The sequence below is a fragment of the Coccinella septempunctata genome, chromosome 1 (assembly GCF_907165205.1).
Source record: "Coccinella septempunctata chromosome 1, icCocSept1.1, whole genome shotgun sequence".
In the NCBI taxonomy this organism is placed as follows: Eukaryota; Metazoa; Arthropoda; class Insecta; order Coleoptera; family Coccinellidae; genus Coccinella; species Coccinella septempunctata.
This window is the reverse complement of record NC_058189.1, coordinates 38,702,779-38,726,470: the sequence shown is the minus strand read 5'-3', so window position 1 is coordinate 38,726,470 and position 23,692 is coordinate 38,702,779. Positions and strand designations below refer to the sequence as shown.

Below are 23,692 nucleotides of genomic sequence, written 5' to 3'. Positions count from 1 at the left end.
GAACGCACGTTATCAGTTTTAATTTTTTGACTCGGTCTCCTTCAGAAAACCTATGAACAAGTCCATTTTTTTCCTTATTTCTCCAGGTATTATATGCTTATTATTCGCCCCTGTCATATCTGCCCGTATTTTCATTTTGCATATTATACTATACTGTTCATACTCTATTAGAAATATTCGACGCTCCCAAGATTTTAGATATAAAGATAAAAATAAGAATGAGGATTTCGTGAAAAGAAGACATACAGAGTGAGTAATAAGTAACGAGCAAAATTAATATCTTCGGTGAGTATTTACCATTTTGTTAATAAATGCTCCAACAATTGCTCCAGCATTGCAATTTAAAAATGATCATTGAGGAGTCCCATGCCTAGGAGGTGTGGAGGGTGGTTCAGTTTCTCAAATGGAACCCTAGTTTTTCGTGTTAGAAATGGATAAATAGATAATTGCTGAGGATGAGCTATTCCTTGATGATTTTTTTGGAAAACTTTCTTTAATTACAGGGATGGAATGGTTGAAATTTTTGAATTCGAATTTTTGCTTTCTTATTGTCGTGCCTACGAAAAAAGGTATTAATTACATTTACAAAAATGAATGAACATGTAGGTACCTGATTGATAACTATCTTCTTTCATCAATCAAACAGGAATAATTCCGCATGATTACTCGAAATCAGAACGTTTTTCGTCATGTGAATTCATGTCCGTTGATGAGATATTTAAATGAGACATACTCTAAATATACCTTAATATGTTATGACCGTGAAAATTTCAACACCTATTTATAGCTAGCATCGTAGCAACATAATCAGTGCAAGTAAGTAATACGATATGTAAATAATCATATCGACGACTGCATACTTTTAATTCTTATGTATTCCACGATGGCACCTTCGTTTTTTTCAATAACCGTCTCGATGGGGCTACGTGCCTTCTGTAATGTTTGGTATGTTTTGATGCTTTCAATGAATGTTGTGAAAATTGTCCGATATAATTCAAAACCACAAACAAGAAAGATACATTGGTAAATACGTTTCTTCTGCGTTATTTGAGATATTGTAACATCGGCTTGAGAGTAAATGAAACATAGTTGAATCTATTCATCAGTAAGAAAACTAGAATTACCAATAGTAAATAATTAGAATGAAGCGGGTACGGGAAAAAAACCAACAATATTATGCCAATTATAGCCTATGTGTTGTTGGTTTGGTGCAAAAGCACCAAACAAGGGTCCACCACAAGTGCTTTCTAAACGCTGCTCCTGCCTGTAAGGTTAATATTCAAGCCTGAGGAAATGCGATTACCGTTTAGTTTCAAAGTATCTCCTACAAATGTGAACTACCATCCGACATTGATGATATATTTAAGAACTTTGTATTCAACCATTGTAATGAAGCTTGATTTTCATTTGAAAATAGAATGAGTCTTTGATATATTTTTTGTTTTTGTTTTAATTATTGAAATTTTGATTCCGCTTGCAGATTCAGAAATTGTAGGAAACTGCAGATATTCCCATTAGTTTTTGTTTGTTTTTCAGTTCTAAAAACGACGCATCAAGTTGTAAAAATATCATGAGTGTGGAGAAATCTGCGTTTTTGTTCGTGAGTACGTATAAGGGCTATGAGCCGGAGACATTTTCATCGGCTTAAATTGCACCAATTTTCAGCACATGGGAGACATTCCTTTTTCTATCCCCTCAGGTTGCATATGATACAGGATCTTTTCCTATCCGTCATGCATTCTGTATTCATTTTAATCATCTGTATTCATTCTTGATTCTCAACTGGTTTTAAACAGCTTGAGCCGTTAGATTTTCATTTCTTATTTACCTGAGTTGTTGCGGATATCGTTTAAAAGAGAGATTGCTAGGGTGATTAGACCCTATGAATATTTCAACCTGTTTTACAGACTAATAATAACCTCGAACAACTTCAATAGACTTCGTAGTCGGTGCTGTGAGTAAGGTAAGCCGCCGCCCCGTATTGTTGAATTTGAACCCCAAATTAAGCCAACCCCGTCCTGTCCAAATTTGTACGCTTGAGGAAGTAGTTTAACTGTTGGAGCGAAAGCCCCTGGAAAGACGGAACCAGAGTGGAAGAACGAATCCTATCGTTGTCCTATTGAGAACTGGGGGTCTTGGCTCTGGCTGACGAACGAGTCAAGAACATTCGGGGCGCTTTCAAGATCGTATCCCCTTTTCTTCCCGTTCAATTCACTCTGTAAAATGGCTTGTGTAGTAGACCGTTTGCTATTTCCGTCTATTGTACTTTACCTACTTTTACTTGACTGATATCTACCAGTTTATGTTCCTCTTAATTGGTAGATTTTATGATTGTGCATTAGTGAACGTTGTGTTCCTTATTTCGAGATGATGAGTAAAGTTTTAAACTTAGATTCTGTCCTCCAATAATCATCGCTAAAACCCTAGATAACAAAGAAGCCACCAGGGTGGGTTTTCTATTTCCCCTATAGCTGGCGCTCGGGAAAAGTCATCACACTATGTATGTCCTTATGTTCCCCAGTAGGTCCTTTCGTCCGCATAGTACGGAGGAAACGAATTATGTTAGAAGCCGAAAGAATTTTTCATATAGTAAGATTTGTTACTGCCAATTCACAATGATGTTAATGGTTATGGTAATGTTAACGGTGAGCTACAATGTAAACGCTTAAATAATAATAAATAATAGAGCTACTACGATACTGTTCACATCAATGTTAATGTCAAGCGTATTGTTAATGATAATGATAAATATTTCTTAAATTTATTATTATTTAAGCGTTAACATCGTAGCTCACTTCTAACATTACCATTACCATTAACATCATTGTGAATTGGCAGTTAGGCTGTTTCCATCACCTAGGTTCACTATAACCAACGCGTCGACTAGTATTTACCAGTCGTCTTTAAGGAATCGCTTTTTATTAACCGAAGAGGGTTTTCTTCTCAGTTTCACTTCATTCTGAACAAATTTATCAGATTTATCGGATCTATTGATCGAACCATTAAAGAACTCGCTCTATTTCTATATATTCTTATAGAACTCTATAGAGTTATATTCTTTTTCTGCCTCGTCTAGTCCAGTGAATGTTGGAAATCTTCGTATCTATATGGCCACGAACGCTGCTTCTTTCAGTTTTTTTGATTTTGACCTTTCTTCCTTCGATATGATGGAAGCTTCATCCCAGCATGTTGGACGAGCCTGGCTTTGTCAGTTTGTCCTTGTTGAGCTAGTTTTTGTGCTCTTTTATTTTTGTTTAAAGATTACGTTTTGCTTCTCCAATACAGATAGAGATATAGCAATAACTTAAATTCGATGTTCTATATTGCTAACGAGTTCAGTATATTTCCTATCATGGTTGTGTAGAGATATTTTTCTCCTCTATCCAGACAGTAAAAAACTGCGCTTACATATGCGTTAAGTTATAACATGAACCTTGAAAGTTCTTTACTTTTCTCTTGTTCGAAATATAGTCGAGTATGCGACCCCTATTTGGAACCCTTTTTATCACAAATACATCAACAGAATTTGAAGAATTCAGAAGATATTTTTTTTTCATCTTGTTTTGTTATGTTATATCAGAAAGGTTTTTTTTTATTTGTTTTCGATAAAATTATTGTAAGAGGTTAAGTAGAATAGCTATAGGCTAAACTTCGCCTCATTATTGTATTCATAGAGTACAAAATAAAGGCCCTTTATTATTATTATCATAAGTTCACAAGGTGGCAGATTCGCCACCTGCAGATCCATATGAGACAAGATTGAGAATTTACAAAATTGTTACCCTAGAGCTAAGAAGGGTTATTCTTGATCAGATACTTTTATTTCGAATAATGAATGATAATTTCGATTTTTCCCTTGTTCATCAGGTTTATTTCAATACTCGTGTTTATACTGGTCGCCGTAGAGAACTTTTTTATATCCCGAGAGCTCGAACATCATTGTTTTACAACTGCACTTTCCTGAAAATTACGAGATTTTATAACTGGCATATCTTTTTTATCGACATATTCAACTCTTCACAAACTGTTTTTAAGAGAAGATTGTTTGCATATATGTATGTATTTGTAGAAATTATTGAAAGAAAATCCCTTTTTGGAACTTCTTTCTTGTTTTTAGTATACCCGGTGTTATCAAAGGTTTGATTGAATTTCAAGTGCGGGACAGTGGAAGATGACTCCGGCATGCATTCGAAACGAAACAAAACATAAACATATGGCAGTACCAAGTTCATCGGATTAGATGTGTCAGGTCACTTTTGAGAGAATCATAATTGTTGTATCGTGCAATTTAGGGTGAAATTTTTTTTTTTAAATCGAGGCAGTTTCTTGAAAGTGCTCATGTCAGTTATGTTGAAAAAGTGCTATGATGTTTCCCCATTTCATCCCATTTTTAAGAGGATTATTCGAATGTTCGAACAAGAAGATTGTGATGCCCATTGTGAAAAAATTCGTGAATAATTTAGACGAATTTTATTGGTGAGATTTTGAAGTATTATTCTATTCTTTACAGTTGTGTCCTAATAAGTCTCTTCTGTCAGTTGGTATCGAAATGAGCCATTTCATAAAATCATGTAACTTACTAAAAAATAATGAGAAGAATTCGGCAAATCTAAGTTTCCATTTTCATTACCACGTAGATAACGAAAGAGCCAATATCCTAAACGAAAACACATAGTCGAATCAGGAGATAAGTTTTTTCCCCTCTGCTTTACGATAATTCAGCTAACAAATGGTTAAGGGTCGTATAAGGATCTACTTCAGTTATCATTTTAAAATTTTTTTATCTTTGTCATTCTGAAAGTTTTGTTTATGTGATTTTTGGTGAAACGCTTCATTTTGACCAGTTCTACCTTCTACTGAAAAAAAGCGTCACCTTCAAATACACCCTGTATAATGTGTGTAATAAATTCATGATTCTTATTGTATTTTTTTTTTCTTGTATTTTGGTGAATCCTTGTTATTGGGATTTCCTGTTAGGATTTCTCTTCATTTTGAATAAATGAATATTCAGATACCTAAATCATAAATGACGGATAAGAGACAGGGTTCAATTCACTTTTTTCCAAATAAATTCATTCAAAATATCTTTTGGAACAATGAGTTTTCATCCTACTCCCTAACATTTTCAAGATATTCCTGTAATATAAATTTTCCTGACAATAAATTCCGGATACAATAAATTGAGCCTTTTTGATAGATATCATTGTACCTTTTACAATTGTTGCTCTATTTTGGTCAACTTTATACCAAAGTGTAGCCCCACTTCTTGAGATATTACACTTTTAATTGTTTCCATTTGTGTCTTCAATCGACCTCAGCGTATTCCCTGCAGAAGGCGTTATCCGCAAAATGCAATTATCACCTTCCTACTTTTTAGCCTTTCCTGTTGGCACGAAATACCGTCGAAACAATAACTTTGTGACTAATCATTGCCGATCCGCCGATTTCCATTCCTCCACCCACAATAACGAAAATACCGCAGAAAATGACGATGTGGAAAAGAAATTCAGAAATAGAGCATCGAATCGATGACGCTACATCGAAGTAGTGCAATGAGTCCGTTTCAGCTGGCGTATCTATCTTTAGCCCATGCCGACCATCTCGCAATTTTCACATTCTGTCCGAGTTATGACCAACTAGTTTTGTCCGAGTTAGCAAGGTGATTCAGTGCGACCACCCCGTGAGAGTTTTTTTCGTGTGTGATTTGGTGACCAGTGGATATACCTTACCCCCATCCACAGGTAGGATTAGTGTCAGAGCAATTAGCGCAGGATTATGTCCAACAAGTAGTTACGCGTATCATGTTACCTTGATCGAAAAGCATTGCCAAAAACGATAACATATCAATGAGTTCTGTTTTGGCTATTCTCTATTTCCATTTCATTATTATCATACGGGGATAATCACTCCGAAATTTTAAGAGTTTTGAAACGTTTAATTTCATATCAAATAATCCGTCCAGTAGCTACTTGAGTTTTTTGAGAACTACTTGATGTAATTCGTAAATATGAAAATAGGTGAAAGAGAATGCAGCGTTAGAGAATCAGTGATCATCTTTGCTGAAAAATCGTTTCGTAATACGAGTTAATTATCATTTGCAAAATGATTATGTACTTGCTTCTCACTCAGTATTTAAACAAATATACATAGCGGTCTCAGTTATAACGTTTTTGTTAAATATATTCTTTCTATACCCTGTGGAATGAATAGTTGAGAAACGAGAATGTTTACGAACATTGACGGCGGGTTTCATACAACTTTGATTGTCCGATCAACGGTAACGAAATCACTGAAATCTTTTCATTTCTGAATATATTGAATAAGTAGCAATTGAGAATAATTGAAGAGGAGTAAGAACATTATAATTTGATGAGAGAATGACATTTTAAACGATCCTGATTGAATTATCCATTGAAAACCAATTGACGTCTATTCGTCCATTAAGCGGTGATTCTCCGATCGAGCTTCAAGAAACCCGGGGTCAGATAATCTTTTCTGATCATTTAAGGAAAGAAAATCCTTATTTTATTCATTGCGATATCTTGATTGTGAGAGAAATTACATATAGTAATTTAATTGATTGATAGATTGGACCGCATGTTCTCCAAACCTTAATTCAATCGAGCATGTTTGGGACATGTTAGGTAGAAGATAAAATATAAGAGTCTCTCTAGTGGAAAATTGGGCGCAATTGGCCGCTGCCTTAATCGAGATTTCGGAAATGTTCAGAAAAGATGGTGCTACATGTGTTCGTAACCATTCTCGTCTGTCAACGATTCAACCTACAGGGTGTTCTGAATAAAAGCTTACTTCTCATCCTTTTTTTTCATCCTTGTCTTGTATAAGTATAACAAGAAAGTGAAGGCTGTATATGAACATTTATTTGGCGGAGAATCAAGCTATAATTGAAAAAAAAATTGCCAAAGGGTTCGGGACTAACTGAACTAAAAACTCCGTTGAGATTTTGTCCGTTCCGGTAATTTTACCAGTGTGTATCGCACTGCCAAAATTGATATACTTTACAATATCTCGTCTCGTCTCGTCAATTAGATAGGAAGTCTCGTCTCGAGTATCGTGCGGGAGTCTCCTGAAAGTCTCGTATTCTCATCATTTATAACGTTTTGTGGAAGCCGAATAATAATTTCAACTCATACTCTAGTTAATCTAGAGTATATTATATTGATTAGTTGTATTTGAATATACAATTATAATATCATATGAAATTTTATTCATTGATTTTTTCAAGACCTGTATAAATTAATGAAGCAAAAACTTCCGTTCATCGTCGAGTATCTGGGAAGATTAGTGATGATTCCGAGAATAATTCTATCAAAGACTATAGAGTAGAAAGATAGGAAACGCCTTCATATCTCTCGTACTAAAAACATAGACATAGAGACATGGACTGAGCAATGACAGCATGAAATTGGCTATTTATTAGAAAGAGAGAAAAGCTGGTCGGGACATACCTGTCTCTTTTCTGTAGATCTGTGATTTGATGTGAACATAGAAAAGAGGAAGTATATCATTTCTCCACTTACACAAAAAGCACGAACGAACCATGTTTCGCAAAAATATCAATATCACTATTCACGCAAATCCCAGTAATCCTAATCCCACAAATATCACGTACTGTAGACAATGTAGTTGTAGACAATTAGACATACAGGAAAATAATAATTATTATTATCGTCTGTGTTGACTTTCGAATTGAAGCATAGACATCTATGTCTATGAAATGAAGGTTCTAGAAAAAGACAACTGCATTCCCGACGTGTTTTTCTCTCTGTCACTTTTTTTGACCGTATTTCATGCATAGATAGAAAGGGAAGGCACAGTCCATGTCTCTATGTCTATGACTAAAAACCAACTACATTTTGGTCAGTGAAAACACGTTTGATACACAGAACACACCCATACTTGACTTACTTTATGGTTTGACAATGAAATGACAATATCGACTACAAACACCCTGCGCGACAAAACGAAAATATTGGCGAATCCAAAAATCTAGACGCCCTCTGCCGACTGAATTACGAAACTACTTTGTCAGTACTGCAAACTCAAAACAAGTTTAGTTCCTTATGTTTTTTCTTATCTCACGTTGTCCAATAAAGTAATTATTATTTGGAGAAGTCAAATTGAGATTATTGTCTGGGTTTCTGAATAGAAATATTGATTCCGAAAAAATATTGGAAAAGGTATTTATACCAGTGCTTCCAACATGCAGGAGTTAGGTTAAACGATTTTTCTTTGCGAAAGTTTTCTGCTGAATTCAATTGACGATTTAGAAATACAATTTCATAATTTTCATACTTCCAAATGAATGCTTTTTCTCATCTGTAGAACTTGTTTCATGAGCTGAATTATATTTATGTCTCTTGAGATTTCAGTATGAGGAATACCTATATCATAACATGGAATTGAAATACTTTACTTCACAAACTCAGTATATGCTGCCTCAACATTATTAGCTAGGTTCAATTCAAGAAAGAATCTGTGAAATAATAGGATTTTGTGTCTAGGTACAGTGGATCACCAATATCATCGCTCGATTTTATTCCACAATTCATCCTTTTCAAATGAAACATTTCCAAAGAATGTTGATCTTTTTTTACGAAACTAAATCAATCAATTCACTTCCGATAAATATCTTGATATTCTTGATTTTCTAGAAAAACTCTGTTAGGCCGTAGAAATCTCGAAAAGAGTACTGACAAACGTCAAAGTTTGTTTTCATTTCGCAGCGCCCTCAACGGTAATTGGATTCGCGAATAGTTTAGTTCTGTGATCAGGATGTTAGTTTTCATCTGAACATTGTTTGGAATCAATTGATATCGATGAAATACGATGCTGGATGTGTTATATTTTCATTTGCAATTTATAAAAAATTCACAAAAATTCAAAAGTATGGACAATAAATAGAGCTTTGACTATGACACAAAAGTATAGGGTACTCTAACGATTTGTCAAAATCAGCTGACCGTTCGTTGCCGTGGGGCACACAAAGCTTTCTATTATCACTGTAAAGAGGCATTTCTGAGAAAGTTATAGTCTAATCACTCTAATCTAACGTCAGGAAGAACATTTTTTTCCAAAAACATGCACAAAACACAATACTCGACACTAAAACAGCATGCGATTCCATGGAGGGAAAGGCTTGTGTGCCCCACGACAACGAACGCTTAGCTAATTTTGACAAATCGTTAGGGTACGTTCATACCGAAGATGCATGGATGAGCGCGGTGGAGGTCCCGGTCGCGGTCGAGGTTTACATCGATGCCTGGCAGTACATGTCGAAGATGCTTTCCTTTCAGTCAAAGCTCATAAACGAACTGAAAAATGTAAGATGTCTAAAACTCTGGTGTATTCACTGATTCGATTTTGTTTTTAATTTCGTGGGGATATGGGATCAGTTTCGTTTTTCCCACTGTAGGTAGCGCTGTTTAGAATTTGACAGAGCATTGTCAATTGATATTTGAAAATAATTTGACTACTTTACTACGACCTACGAATATGTTGTATTTATAAGCGATTATTGGTGTGTGAAAATGTATTAGTTTCGAGAAAGGGTGTGAAACGTTCATATATTCGACATGTCGTTCAGTAAGTTCAGTTTTCTGTATGGACAATCAAGAACTACAGCTAAGAATTCGGTGTTGTTGGAATTTGAGGCAGAACCAAATCAGATGAACGAACATTCGGGACGGATATTGCTAAGTTTTATGGCAACTTCAGCAATATTTCAGAGAAACTGTATTGGAAATACGTCATGTGAATTGTGAACATGTATTGAGAGTCAGAAATACATAAATCTATTCGAGTCTGTTCTTCAAATATTCTGTATGAGTAGATGCAGTGAAAATTCCCTTTCCGTCAACTGTGTTTTATTAAAATCATATTGAATTACCCCCCTCACGAATGCAATTTGTCAAACGGAAATTATTTTGAAGAAGAATAGTAAATACTCCTTCGAACCCTTATTCGATAGTGTTGAAATATTAACAGATTTGTTTTTACAAAAAAAAATTAAACTGTAAATCACAAATAATCCTTAAGAGCTGACAAGATGGACCAGTTCATATTTTGCACTCGTTGATCGATATTCAATATATGAACGAAAACAAAATAAAACGAGAGATCATTGGACTTCCTTTGGTAGAACAAGGATAGAACGAAGCAAATGACATGGTGGCGCCGCCACGAAACTGATCCCATATCCCCGATTTTCTGAAATGTTGATGCTTGCAAAAAGTGACAAGTGCACACATCAGTGTTTTAGACATCTTAGAAAAATGAATACGTTACCCTGGTGAATGTCACGTGATTTGAAGAGCGCCAATAAGCGTGCAAGGTACCTCGCGGCAACTGCCCGATCGCCATATAAAATCAAACTATTTTGTTCTGCAAACAAGAAAAGAGTCTTGGAAACCCCAGACCAAGAGAAAACCACTCCAGTGGAGAGAAAAGAAAAAATCCCCCCTGTCACCCTGAGAGGTACGTCCGAATGGACTTCAATTTCGAACGCGTTAATGCGAAACGGTATTAAATACCAAAGAGCGACGACAGTAAAGGACGGTATAAGAATCGTCCCACAAAGCGCCGATGATCATAGAAGGATGACGGACTTCCTTCATAAAATAAATAGGGAGTTTTACACTCTTCAACGGGAGGAAGAAAAGAAAATATACGCGGTAGTGAGATACCTACCGCTGGATGCAGATATCCCGACGATCCTTGACGACCTCAAGGATCAAGGGATCGTCGATGCTGAGGTCATAAGGATGACCTCAAATAAAACAAAACAGCCGATGCCCTTATTGCTGGTTAAAACCCAGAATAAGGGTATCTTCGAGGTGAAAAGGCTCTACAACATGAACTGTGTTGTTGAACCTAAGAGAAGGACGATTGGGCCTGGACAATGTTACCGCTGTCAGCGATATGGACATGCCCAAAGTAAGTGCACTTTTCCATGGAGGTGCGTGAAATGCTCCGGTAATCACAGCTCCAAGGAGTGTACGCTTACCAGGGAGAACGAGGAGCGAAATGCCTCTTGTGTTCTCTGTGGAGAGCAAGGACATCCAGCTAGCTACAAGGGATGTAGCGAATGGAAATTGGTCACTAAAAAGACCAAGAGATCGCCAAGATCGAACCAGACCAGCTCGAGGCCAACACAAAATACACCGAGGCCATCCCAAAACTCTTCGGAAGTGAAGAAACCCCAGGAAACTGCAACCAAAGTGGTCAAAGAGACGAAGAAACCAGAGAAAAAAGACGGAAAAGGCAAAAACCGTCAAAAAAGCCGAAACCAGAAAAGGAATTTCTGGAATCACTGAGGAACTGGATAAGTTCACGAAAAACCTCCTCAGCACGATGATGCAGAATCTGGAGAAAGAGATTGAGAAGAAGATGCAGCAAATTATTAAGAATATTTAATGGCTGACACGACGATAAAGAACAATCTCATAATCGTCTCTTGGAACGTCGAAGGATTGAGAGCCCGCAGATCAGAATTCGAAGAACTGATTGAAGAGAAGAGACCGGATGTCATAGCTCTCCAAGAAACGAGACTTAACCCCAACGTTCGGATAGCATTTCCCAATTACGATATTTACAGAAATGATAGACCTAACAGCACAGGTGGCGTTGCTATACTGGCTAGAAGGAATATGGATCACCATTTCGACCAAATATTCAATGGACAAGAAGTAGAAGCAATATCGATTATTGTGAATACTAATCGAGGGCAAGTGAAGATTATTTCAACTTATAAATCACCGGATAAGGACATGCTGGAAGAGGATCTAAAAATGCTACTAGAAGGAAGACACCCGAAAATCATAATTGGTGATCTTAACTGCAAATCGCAGGAATGGAACAGTAGGGTGGAAAATACAAACGGGAGAAGACTGAAGATTTATGCTGAAAAACTTAATGCAGTTGTGATAGGACCTGATATACCGACCTACATACCAAGAGTAAATGGACTACCCGATGTACTGGACATTGTCGTAATGAAAGACATCACTGAAGAAATCAGCATTGATACAATAGAAGACGGAACTTCAGACCACAATCCCATAGAATTCATAGTGGGACATGGCCCAAGAAACGAAGAAGAGACACAAACCAAGGATCGCACAGACTGGGAGAAATATAAGAATTTACTGCAGGAGAAAATCAGGGAAATTCCCCAAATAAACACCCAGGATGAATTAGATGAAGCAGTTGAAAAATTGGAAAATCATATAAAAGAAGCCTATGAAGAAAGCACCAAGAGAATAAGGAAACCAATTCCGAAACATTCACACGGAGATACGCCAAGGGATATAAAGGAACTTATAAAAAAGAACAGAAGACTCAGGAAAATCTACAGAACAACAAAAAGAGAAGAAGACAAGAAGAAACTGAATAAGCATAGTCAAATATTGAAAAATGCTTTAACAGAACTGCGTAATAACAGATGGAACCAGAGATTAAGGGAACTGAATACAATAGATCACTCGGCTTGGAAAATGCAAAAACGCTTACGACGAGAACGGACAGTTATACCTCCACTGCATGGAGCAAACGGAATGGTATATACGAGACTTGAAAAAGCCGAAGCACTTGCCGACTCAATTGAGAGAGAAGCCAGAATAAATTACAGAAATGATGATGACAATGAAGATCTAGAAGAAGAAGTGGAGGCAAACGAAGAACTGATGATGGAACCACCGGAAACCGAAATCATTCCAAAACCGGCTTCACCAACAGAAATCAAAGAGATCATAATGAAACTGAAAAACCGGAAAGCACCGGGAGAAGATAGGATAACGAATTATATGTTGAAGAAATTGCCTAGAAAAGGAATAGCAGCCTTGACGAATATAACAAACGGAGTGATGAGGACCGAATACTACCCAAAGAGATGGAAAACTGCAGAAATGATAGTTTTCAACAAGCCTGGAAAGGAACGGAAATTTCCTCAAAATTATAGACCAATCAGCCTACTATCAGCACTAGGAAAAGTCGTCGAGAGGGTTATCGCCAAAAGGCTGAATGAGGAAACAGAAATGTTGAAGATAATCCCACCCGAACAATTTGGATTTCGACGAGAACACTCGACTGAACTCCAATTACTACGGCTCATAGAATACGTCACCGAAGGAATGCAGACAAAACAGGCCACAGGATTAGTTCTGATGGATATCGAGAGAGCTTTTGATAGAGTATGGCACGAAGGCCTAATCTACAAGATGAAAAAAGCAGGATATTCGACCAAGCTATGCAAGATTATAAGGAACTATCTGAGGAATAGAAACTTTTATGTGAAGATAGATGGAGCAACCTCTCAAACCAGACAATTGGAAGCGGGAGTGCCTCAAGGATCGGTACTTGGACCTCTGCTTTACGTAATATACGTTTATGATATCCCGAAGAATGCTAGGAATATGCTCACCTTGTACGCAGATGACACAGGAATAGCGTTCAGACATCGACGCCCAGAGATCATACACCGGAGACTGCAGGAAGCCATAGATGAATTACTCAAATGGTGCATCAAATGGAAAATCCAAATCAATGGAAGAAAGACTCAAGCAATATTACTGCAAAAGAGAAGATTGAGGATGGAAGAAAACCTTGAAGTTGATGGACAAGAGGTTGAATGGAAAAATGAAGCAACATACCTAGGAGTGACGCTTGACAGAGGACTTACATGGAAAAACCACATCAAATGTGCTGTTGATAAAACAAAAGCCGCAATGAGTAAACTTTATCCACTCATAGGCAGAAGAAGTCATATGAATAAGAACATCAAGTTGACGATGATTAAAACTATTGCGCGACCACAACTCACATATGGATCGGCGGCATGGGGCTTCGCAGCCAAGACCCACATCAAGAGAATACAGGCCACTGAAAATAAACTCCTTAGAATGGCGATGGACGTACCCTGGTTTGTTAGGAACAAACAAATCTACAAGGACTTGGAATGGGAACCAGTTACAGAATTTATGAAGAGAAAGGTGGAAAGGATATTCGACAAAGCCAAACAACATCCAAATGAGGAACTACGAAGATTAGTTGACTACGATCCAACAGAAGAAGCTAGAAGGTCAAGAACCTACCACCGAAGACCGAGAGATCAGTTAAGGATTTAAATGTAACCAAAGAAGAGCTTAACCTATAAAAGCTATAGGCAGCAAACAACTATCAACACGACTATGATCGTGTGAGAGTCCAGAAACCATAAGAGTCAACTGGTTAATAGGCAAAATGCCCGGAACCTATGAAGAAGCAGTTAAGGGTTTTTAGTGGGTCTCGAGCTCAGAGAGTGAGAATCCCCACACTGTTCCCCCTCAGCAGAGGGTGTGTTCGTCTGTTTGCAGATTTTCCCCCTGCTACACCAAAAAAAAAAAAAAAAAAAAAAAAAAAAAAAATCTGCTATCGACATCGCTGAAAACCGTGATGATGAGCGGCGAGGGTGAACGGGTGAAACATCCTTGGTATGTACGGTCTCATTAGATATTAGAATATGAAGGTTTGTTTTGAAATCGATGTAAAGATCGCGACCGCGACCTCCACCGCGCTCATCCAGGCATCTTCGGTATGAACGTACCCTTAGAGTTCCCTATATGGAGATCTGCTATACGTCAAAGGTGTTATTTCTGTGTTTTGAATTAATAAACTTGGCTTAATTTGTACAATATATATCAGAAATTAATATGAACGAACCAATATTCAATATACTATCAAAACATACACATTTCAGTTCTTTACATATTATTTATAGAATTTTCAGAACCACACTTTTAAAAATACTTACAGAGTTATACAAAATTTGTATGTTAGCCCTTCAATATAGGTACCCTCTTTATGATTTCTTCATGATATGGTCTTTTTATGACATAATATACAAATTGATTAATGAATGAACAAAACACTCACAGCAGCTTTCATAAAACTGTGACTTTCCAAACAACAATTCTATTCCCAAATCCAAATCAATAAAACCACTGCATTTCTGAATATGGTGAAGGAGTAGCAATTGAGAATCATTGAATGGACCAATATAAAGGTTATAATTTTCCCTAAACGGGCCCTCATGCAAGGGATGCTTCCTGCATACAACAATTCACGTGGACGAACAGTTATCCATTGACTTACAGTAAAATGTTCACTGCTCATGGTGTAGTCAGTATCTACTGCTTACTGAAGTCATTGTCTTAACGGAACACTGAAAATAAAAATCAATGAATGACCGAGTGACTGTGTTATGCCCAGTGGCGGCTCGTGATCTAGTTCACTAGGGGGCTACTTTTAGAATAATATACATATACCTGTTCTTATCTACTTGCTCGTTGTGCTTAATAATATTATTCCGGTAAGCTGAATCTAATTGAGCAGCGATATTAGTCGTAACCAGAAAAGCTAATTCTGTCGAACAATTTACATGCTTGGCAGATAGCTCATGCTTCTCAATTTTTTCATTAAGGTACTTCAAATCTCTAAATCCTGCCCTTGCCCATACCTTATCACTATTATTATTATTCTTGTCTTGAGAATCGTCTTGCGTAAGAAGTTTTTGGAGTTTTATTTGCCTGGGTTAAATTTAAATCGAGAGTCGGTCTACCCAGCAGTTTAATACGGCTTTTTTCCGCCAGCGAAAGCCTCGCGAAATCAGTTTTTAAAATATTTTGAACACTATTGTCCACCATGATTTCAAAACGTAAACAAATACGAACACACGCTAGGTTGTCGACTCCTTAGCGGGCAGCGGCTTGACTGAAGCGGATAGGGGCGACTTTTATCGTAGCCCTTTTACTCCTTAAAACGACCGACACGAACAGTTGCGGCTGGAGCCGAATGACTGTCCGAATGCTAGAATTCGGGGCTATACGATTCATCGCCCATGCAGGGACGAACTGCTAGATTATGATTGAAATAAACAAAACTGCAGGAGTGGCATGAAAGTTTTACATTAATAAATTATGTAAATAAACGTGGAATGTTATATTTTCATTAAAAATCGTATGGGAAGGTAAATAGCATAAAAGGATTGATTTCTTGTGATTTCTTGTATGGGGGGCTGTAGCCCTATAGCCCTCACAGACCAGCCGCCACTGGTTATGCCCGACTCTTATCTTGCTACGGGCTCCATTGATACATGCTTGTGTCATTCTGATTCTGATTCAATTTTTTTGGGCAATCCAACTCTTCTATAGCCCTCTTAAGTTGTACTCTCCCGACAATGTCGTAGGCCTGCCTGAGGTTCACAAATAGTTGGTGTAAGTTGCGGTCAAATTCCCAGCTCTTTTCCATTGATTGTTTGATTGTAAACAGTTGTTCTATGGTAATACCTCTACAGTTGTTACACACCATCCTATCTCCTTTCTTGTGTATCAGGACCATAACACCCTCTCTCCAGTCATCCGGGATGCGCACTGTCATCCATATCTTCATTCTTCACCTCCAGCCGATGTATGACTCGATGGAGGCTCTCTCCTACCATGCTTCAAACACTCTAAGGGAGACCAGACGTCTCGTCTGGTCAATGAAATATAAAACGGTTGAAAACGGGACTCTCGTGGGCATCACTTATCGTCGCCTTGGACGTGAATGGGTCTAATCCACTCAATATAAATTTCGGGTAGAACGCATTTGAACTTTTTTCGCTCTAGAAAATCATTAACTCCTTGCTCACGAACGGTTGCGTAATATAGAATTCAAGTCTCAGCTTGTGGTTTCTTACTATTTAATCCTATAGAATATTTCAAATCAGCCCAATTGAAAACAGTAGTGAAACGATCCAAGCCGCTCAGTTGTATTCACTAAAAAAAGTTGTTGCTTAGATCTTCTAGCAATTTTGCTAGAACTTAACGAATAAGCTATAAAATCGATTGAATGTCTTCACATCTACAAAATTTGAGCGTTTTTGAAGTTTAACTGAATTCCATCTGAAAAGCTCACCTACTATTGAAATGTCAGCCACCTGTTCTTATACGATTGAGAATAGGAGTTACGCCATATTTTCCTGGGAAGATTAAAACCTGAAACTCTATTCGAGGAATCACTAACTAATTCTTTGTTGAAAATAATGCAAGTATTCCATAAGACGATGTCTTATTGAAAGGTACGAAGACGTAAAAAGGCCAAGTAATAATATTTTATTTTCTATCTCGACTTATAACTCCCGAAGTTATATCTCGAGTTAAATATAACTCGGGATCTCAAGATGTTGGCATTTTGGCTTTAAACTTTTTTGTTAACATGCGGAAAGTTGTGCGATTTTATATTTCCAATTACCCAAATAGAGGTCGGAAAAGGATCAATAAGCGCAAGAAAGGGGGTTCTGATCTGACAAAAATGAAACGTACCGTAGATATATCATCATTCAATTCAAATAATACCTACGTGAATCATCCAAAAGAGTAGTATAAAAAAAGTTCTGTTTGAAGGCTTATAATATGAAAGTAAAGGTCAGATAGGAGTCAGATTTGATTGTTTTTTTTGTATGTTTTCGTGCCACAAATAGTCTAGACTAGAATATTATTTAAACTGGAGGAATTCAAAATTCAATCTCAAGTTTCCTCTGATTAACGCCATCGATCCTCGAAAAATTTCGAAGTTGGCACCGGATCCAACCTTTCATTCTGCCAAAAGCTATTTAAACTCAACTGGACAGAATTTCGCCAAATTGAATAAACAAATCCATGAAATTGGGCGCCATTCCATGATTGCACCAATTTGAAGCAGTCTTGAAATCTTTTTCATAAGACATGGTAATCTTGGTGCATGAAAATGATCCCAACGGAATTTATCGATATTCGAAAGAAATTTGAGCATTGCTCAAGGATCTATTCTGGGCCAAATTTCGTCACAAAATGCTATTTTTCTCATCCAGCATCCAGTGCTGGCAATTCATGGGTTCATCAACCCACTTTCACATATTTCAGTCGGGGAACAACCGCAAATGTTTTCTTTATTTCATTCCAAATCTTCTCCGATTTTTTTAATCAGGAGAATTCTTATGTTTGAATGCGATAATATTCAAAAATTATGGGTCGATTTTCTAGTAGGTACTAGAATTCCAGCAAATATTTCCATCGGTGAGCACCGATTGTTTTCTTCAATCCAATATACCGGGTATTTCATAAAAATTGCAAACAAATTCTGGATATTGATCTCTGAGTTATCTGGAGTCGGATAAGTGCTGAAGGCCTTTCTATGAAAATGCTTCGTTTACAAGATACGTCCCACCGAAATTTAAAAAGTGAATAGGAAAGTGCAAGGGACAATCGTGATGTTTTCATGTGGTACTTTGAAATATTTTGATCACTTTTATCAGTCAGTCTGACAATAAGAAATTGACTCATAACCGAAATGTCAAACTTTGAGTACGTTAAATAAATTTTTGGGTGTCTCAATTTATTTGACTCATAACCAAAATGTTAAACTTTGGATACGTAAAAATAATTTTTGGATATCTCATTTATTTGTTCATTCGTCAACTGTAAGCAAGCTAGCAAGTGTCAATCACCTGTACGTACGTGAAGGGGAGACTACCCAATATACACTTATGAGCGAAATTTCGATTTCGTGTAGTTTTCTTGTTTTGCTCAGGATCCAAGCATTTTTTCAGAATTTTTCCTCTATAAGAACCTTCTACAAAGTATGAGAAAGATTTTAAACTTGGATGAAATCAGGTCAGCCGTTTTTATTTATATAATTGTTGATCGGAATTAATAAACGAATGATTCATTCTGAAATAAATATATATATTTTATTCACATTATTGTTGAAAAATGATATTCACAGTTAGTAACGCACCTAAAAGAAAAATCAATTCTATGTCCTAATTTCCTTCTACAATCTTTATATAATTCTATATTTTCAGATCTATAGCAATTTAAATGGAAAATGAACTTCACAACCACACATGCATTCTGAAAGTTTTATCTCCCCTCTTTCTCAGAGAGTGAACATACACTATAATACCAGAAAAACTAAATCATACCATAACTATTAAAATATCAATTTTATTACCTGTAAATTGAGGCGCAGTGGAGGCTAGCCACCTAGAGACAATATAGACAATTATTTTCTGATATGCATTCTACATTTTTGTGGCGACTTCATATACTTTTATGCAAGTAGTTACCCGTTACCCGTTTAAAAGCCTCATCAAGGTCGCCGTCATTACAACTTTCCTCAGCTTTGGAGTAAACTACCAATATCCATATCAATATCGCCAACATTCAAACTACGTACCTAATTCATTCGAAAAATGTAGCCGATTTCGTAAAGAATTAATGTGACAACAGCAAATGGCAGTTATTGTCACGGGCATTTATGTTTATATCAAATTCTGTATTCACAAAATTGATTGAATCTCCCATCTATCCAGTATTGGTATCTTAGTGACGAACAGCCGGACGGAAGGAGTTTGCGGACGAAAAGTGAACGCGGACGAAAATTACCTACTTGCCCTCATGAATATTCCACTTTTGTTCGGGAATAAGTACGCTAAATATCATTTTTTTGTTTAGGTTAGTTAAAAAATATATTACATACAAAATCTGTTAGTTTATATCTGCATATTCTTTGTTAGAAAACTCCATGTTAAAAAGAATTTTGGTGTTGACAGAGCTCATTCGTTCAACACATCTTTCATTATCAATAGATGATTACATGTTAACAATTATCTTGTTGTTTTTGTTTGGGCAATGCATAATTGAAAATTATTTCTATAACATTTTCACGTCAAACTGATCCAACTATGTCGAATCATACCGATCCTTTGATTCACTGAAAATGTTACGGCACAATATCCAAAACAAAACACATATCAGATTCTTGAACGAGATCGAATTTGGCACGAGTTACAGACACAAACAACAATCGTCGTATACAATTTATTCACAGTCCAATTTATCACATTTCATTAATGTTTCTCTTCCTTGGCTCATTAAAGATTGCCGCAAATAAGTTTGGAGACGAATCTTCCGATAATTCTCTCCTATTATCGATGTATTATTAGATATTCGTTGGAAATTAACGTTTTTTTTTTATTACAGGGTCTCTCGCAACGACTAGGCGACGATAAATCGCTATCCGAACATTTGAAACTTCCGATTCAACGCATAAACGACTACCAACTGCTTCTCAAGGTGAGTTTCGATTATGGTCGTTTCGTACATACATATTATTATGTACACTAAGTGTCCCAATGAAAAAGAAACCACACCAGATATCATCAATATAATAAAAGAAATACAACCATAGAATCTGGATAAAGGAGGGACCGCAGCGGGCCCAAGAACAACACCGAGTGTTCTTGGTGTTGTTGCTTAGAACCCCAAAGACACGTCACGAGGCACGTGGTCTGCATATAATGGTTAGGCTCCGACACGCCAAGTCGCCTGAAAACTTCGCGAAAGAATGTAGAATGAAACATCGGGTCCGCAGGGTCAAGGACGGTCTATGTCGAATCACGAATTATCTAATTTTCTTCAGTGGACACCCCTCGAACTATCCAGACATACTCAAGAAAAATATAAAAATGCTGGCGTTTCCCTAAATCAATTTCACATCTATGATTAGAGAAAATTTCAGGATCTTGACCAAGAAGATATGGAAATTTGACACATTTCACTCAGTTCTACGTAAAAGTATAATTACGTATTTTATCACTTCGGAAAATATGAAGTCGAAAATAGGTATGTGACGAACATAATTGACATTTATACAAACTGATTGAAGGCATACCAAATCTAGTTATTTGCATGGAAAATACAAGAGATCATTTTCATCATATATAGGTATTTATTTTTGCTATGGAAGAATATTGAATTATTGACACATAATATGCAGTAACTTGAGGAGAGTTAATGTTGGTTTATCTTCTTTGGCCAAAGGTTGAAGGCGTTACATCAGCTGTATATTTAAAAAAAAATTAACCCGAAGATGAAATGCATCTGATGCAGTGGTAGGAAATGTGTATCTCTCGAAGGAATTAACTGATAATTACTTCTTCTTCTAACTTCTAGATTAGGCCTAAGGCCTGTTCTTGCATCGAATGAATTCACCTCATCCCAAGTTGATGTCATCACTCCATCTCTTTCTAGGACGGCCAACACTTCGCCTCCCAGTTGGTGACTTATCTCTTGCAATTCTCACCAATCTGTCCTCCTTCATTCGAACAATGTGCCGGTTTTATTCCACTTTCCTTCCTTTCACCCACTCGTTAATATTTTCCGTTTTACATTCTCTTCCGATGTTTACACTCCGTTCTCTATCTCTCAATGTTTCGCCTGTAATCCGTCTTAGAACTCGCATTTCTGTAGTCTCCAAGAGTTGTCTAGTTCTGGATGTGTCTGGTCTCGTCTCCGCGGTGTATGTCATGGTTGGCCTGATGGTCGTCTTGTAAATACGGGTCATTGTTTCCATTCGGAGATTTCTGTTCTTCCAGATCGTGTTGTTCAAACATCCTGCCACTTTATTGGTCCTAGCGACTTGCTGCCTTACTTCCTCTTCCATGTTCCCATAGTTTGTTAAACTCACACCCAGGTATCTAAATGATGACTCCTGCTTGATTACCATCTACCTCCAGTTTGCATCTTGAAGGTTCCCTTGACGTAGTCATACACTTTGTTTTCTCAACTGAGATCAGCATTTCGAATTTTTTTGCCGTGGCATTGAAAACATGCAGGAGTCTCTGAAGGTCATCTTCACTTTCGGTCATTATCACTGCATCATCTGCGTAGCAGAGTATTTGGATTTCCCTGTTACCCATTCTGTAGCCTCTTCCCCTGCGCACTCTTTTGATAATTTCATCCATTATGATGTTAAATAGTAATAGGCTCAAGGAGTCTCCTTGTCTGGTGCCACTATTTATTGGGATAGCTTTTGTTAGTTGGCCGTTGATTCGCGCTTTCCCTGTATTGTTTCGATATATGTCCCCTATTATTTCGATATAGGTATGTCCCCTATTGTTTCGATGACATTTGGATGTATGTTTCTATTATATAAGAGGTGTAGTATATCCTCCAGTTTTAAGCGATCAAAGGCTTTTGTTAAGTCTATGACACACATATAAGCTGGCTTGTTATATCAAAGAGTAACAAGAGTTGTTACTCTTTGGTTATATTCTATAGATTTTTCCACCACCTTTCGTAACACAAATACAGCGTCAACGCAGGACCTTCCAGATCTAAACTCCTGTTGCTCGTCTGATAGTGAAGTGCTCGAACTAATCCTGTTCGTTATTATTTTTGCGACGAGTTTCGGGGTAGTAGCGAGCAGGTTTATACCCCTGTAATTATTTGGTTCGCGCTTGTCTCCCTTCTTGAACATCGGTAGAATTATGCTGGTTTTCCATTGTTGTGGTATTCTGCATTGATGTAATATCTTCTGGATAAGTTTCTTCAGTTCCATTGTGAGTGTTTCCCCACCACATTTCAACAGTTCATTCTGTATTCCGTCCGGGCCGGGGTCTTTCTGTTTTTTAAAGATTTGATGGCCTTGTTCACCACTTCCGTGGTCACCTCGATGTTTTGTCTAATATATGGTGTGCTAGTGCTTTTCCTTTCGCTCTCGCTTCCGTCGCACTGGTATAGTTCCGTCCGGATAATTACAAGAATGTTAAATTCTTCATCAAAAAATCATCTTGCATCAATGGAAGTTAAAACAATTAGAGGAGGTTTCAAGGCAAGAGGAACTTCAATTTTAAACAAAAATTTCACATCAATTAACAGTTAACAGGACAACTGGCTCGTATATTTGGCTGTTTATCTTTAATACTTTGATATAATAATAATAATTATATATTTATTGATCCCTTAATACATTTACTATGTATAGGACAAGTCCAATGAAAAATAGAAAAATTAATTTTCTGGAACTTGTTCTACGATGACATTCACCGCAAATTCTATAGTAACTTTTCGCATTCGCTCACCCTGAAATATAATGGGCAAGTTTCCTAAAACTCCAAAATCGAATTTAAGATCATTTATAGAAACCCTTTTCCATTAATTATCCAACACCTGAAAGATTCGCTTCAAAATTCAGAAATTTCAGAAATACACCCTTCGAAACTTAGTAAACATTCGAATATTTGAAAGCTTGTGACGTAGAATGCCTTTACTAAAGTCTAGTAATTTTTGTTAATTCGACAACAGTGGAACCGATCCAGAAGATATCCACAGATTGCATAAAATTGTTTCTGTAATCTGTGTCTATATCTTCTTGAAACCGATTACATTTTGTGTCATTGTTTGTTTTTCTTGTCAAATGTGATCACAAAACTTGATATTTATTACTTCTCTGTTGATCAGAAAACTTGAGAAAACTTTCATGACCATTAATAGACATAGAGTCTCTATGTCTATGTGACCATTATTGACTCGATGGGCGTTGCCGGATTGTGAAAATGACGTAGAATGTTCATAAGAGAGCACTTCTGAAATCAGAAGTGAATACAGACAAAATGCAATATGTTAAAATTCGAAAAAAATATATTTCGATATATTTGAATTCTGAAGATCTTAATGACATATATATTTTGGAATTTAGGAAAATACCCCATTCTCTTTTTGGGTCTCCCAAAAGAATTAAATTCTTTTTCATCTTCTTCATTCACAATATTTCTGATTATGGAAACATTTAGTTAAAATATAAGTCGTTCAGATTCAGATGAAACATCATA

General features: G+C 36.8%; 1 protein-coding gene across 9 annotated transcripts in view; it reads left to right on the top strand.

Annotated features, from left to right (window-relative positions):
* LOC123316690 (obscurin) overlaps positions 1 to 23,692 on the top strand; it is a 217,089-nt gene that overhangs the window by 45,424 nt on the left and 147,973 nt on the right. For 8 of the 9 annotated variants that reach the window (XM_044902926.1, XM_044902909.1, XM_044902918.1 and 5 more), the window contains one exon: positions 20,061 to 20,153. In XM_044902926.1, coding sequence (XP_044758861.1) covers positions 20,061 to 20,153 — 93 coding nt within the window. Of the gene's footprint in view, positions 1 to 5,585; positions 5,742 to 20,060; positions 20,154 to 23,692 lie in introns of those variants that run through there. The other variant, XM_044902935.1, reaches the window with a different exon arrangement.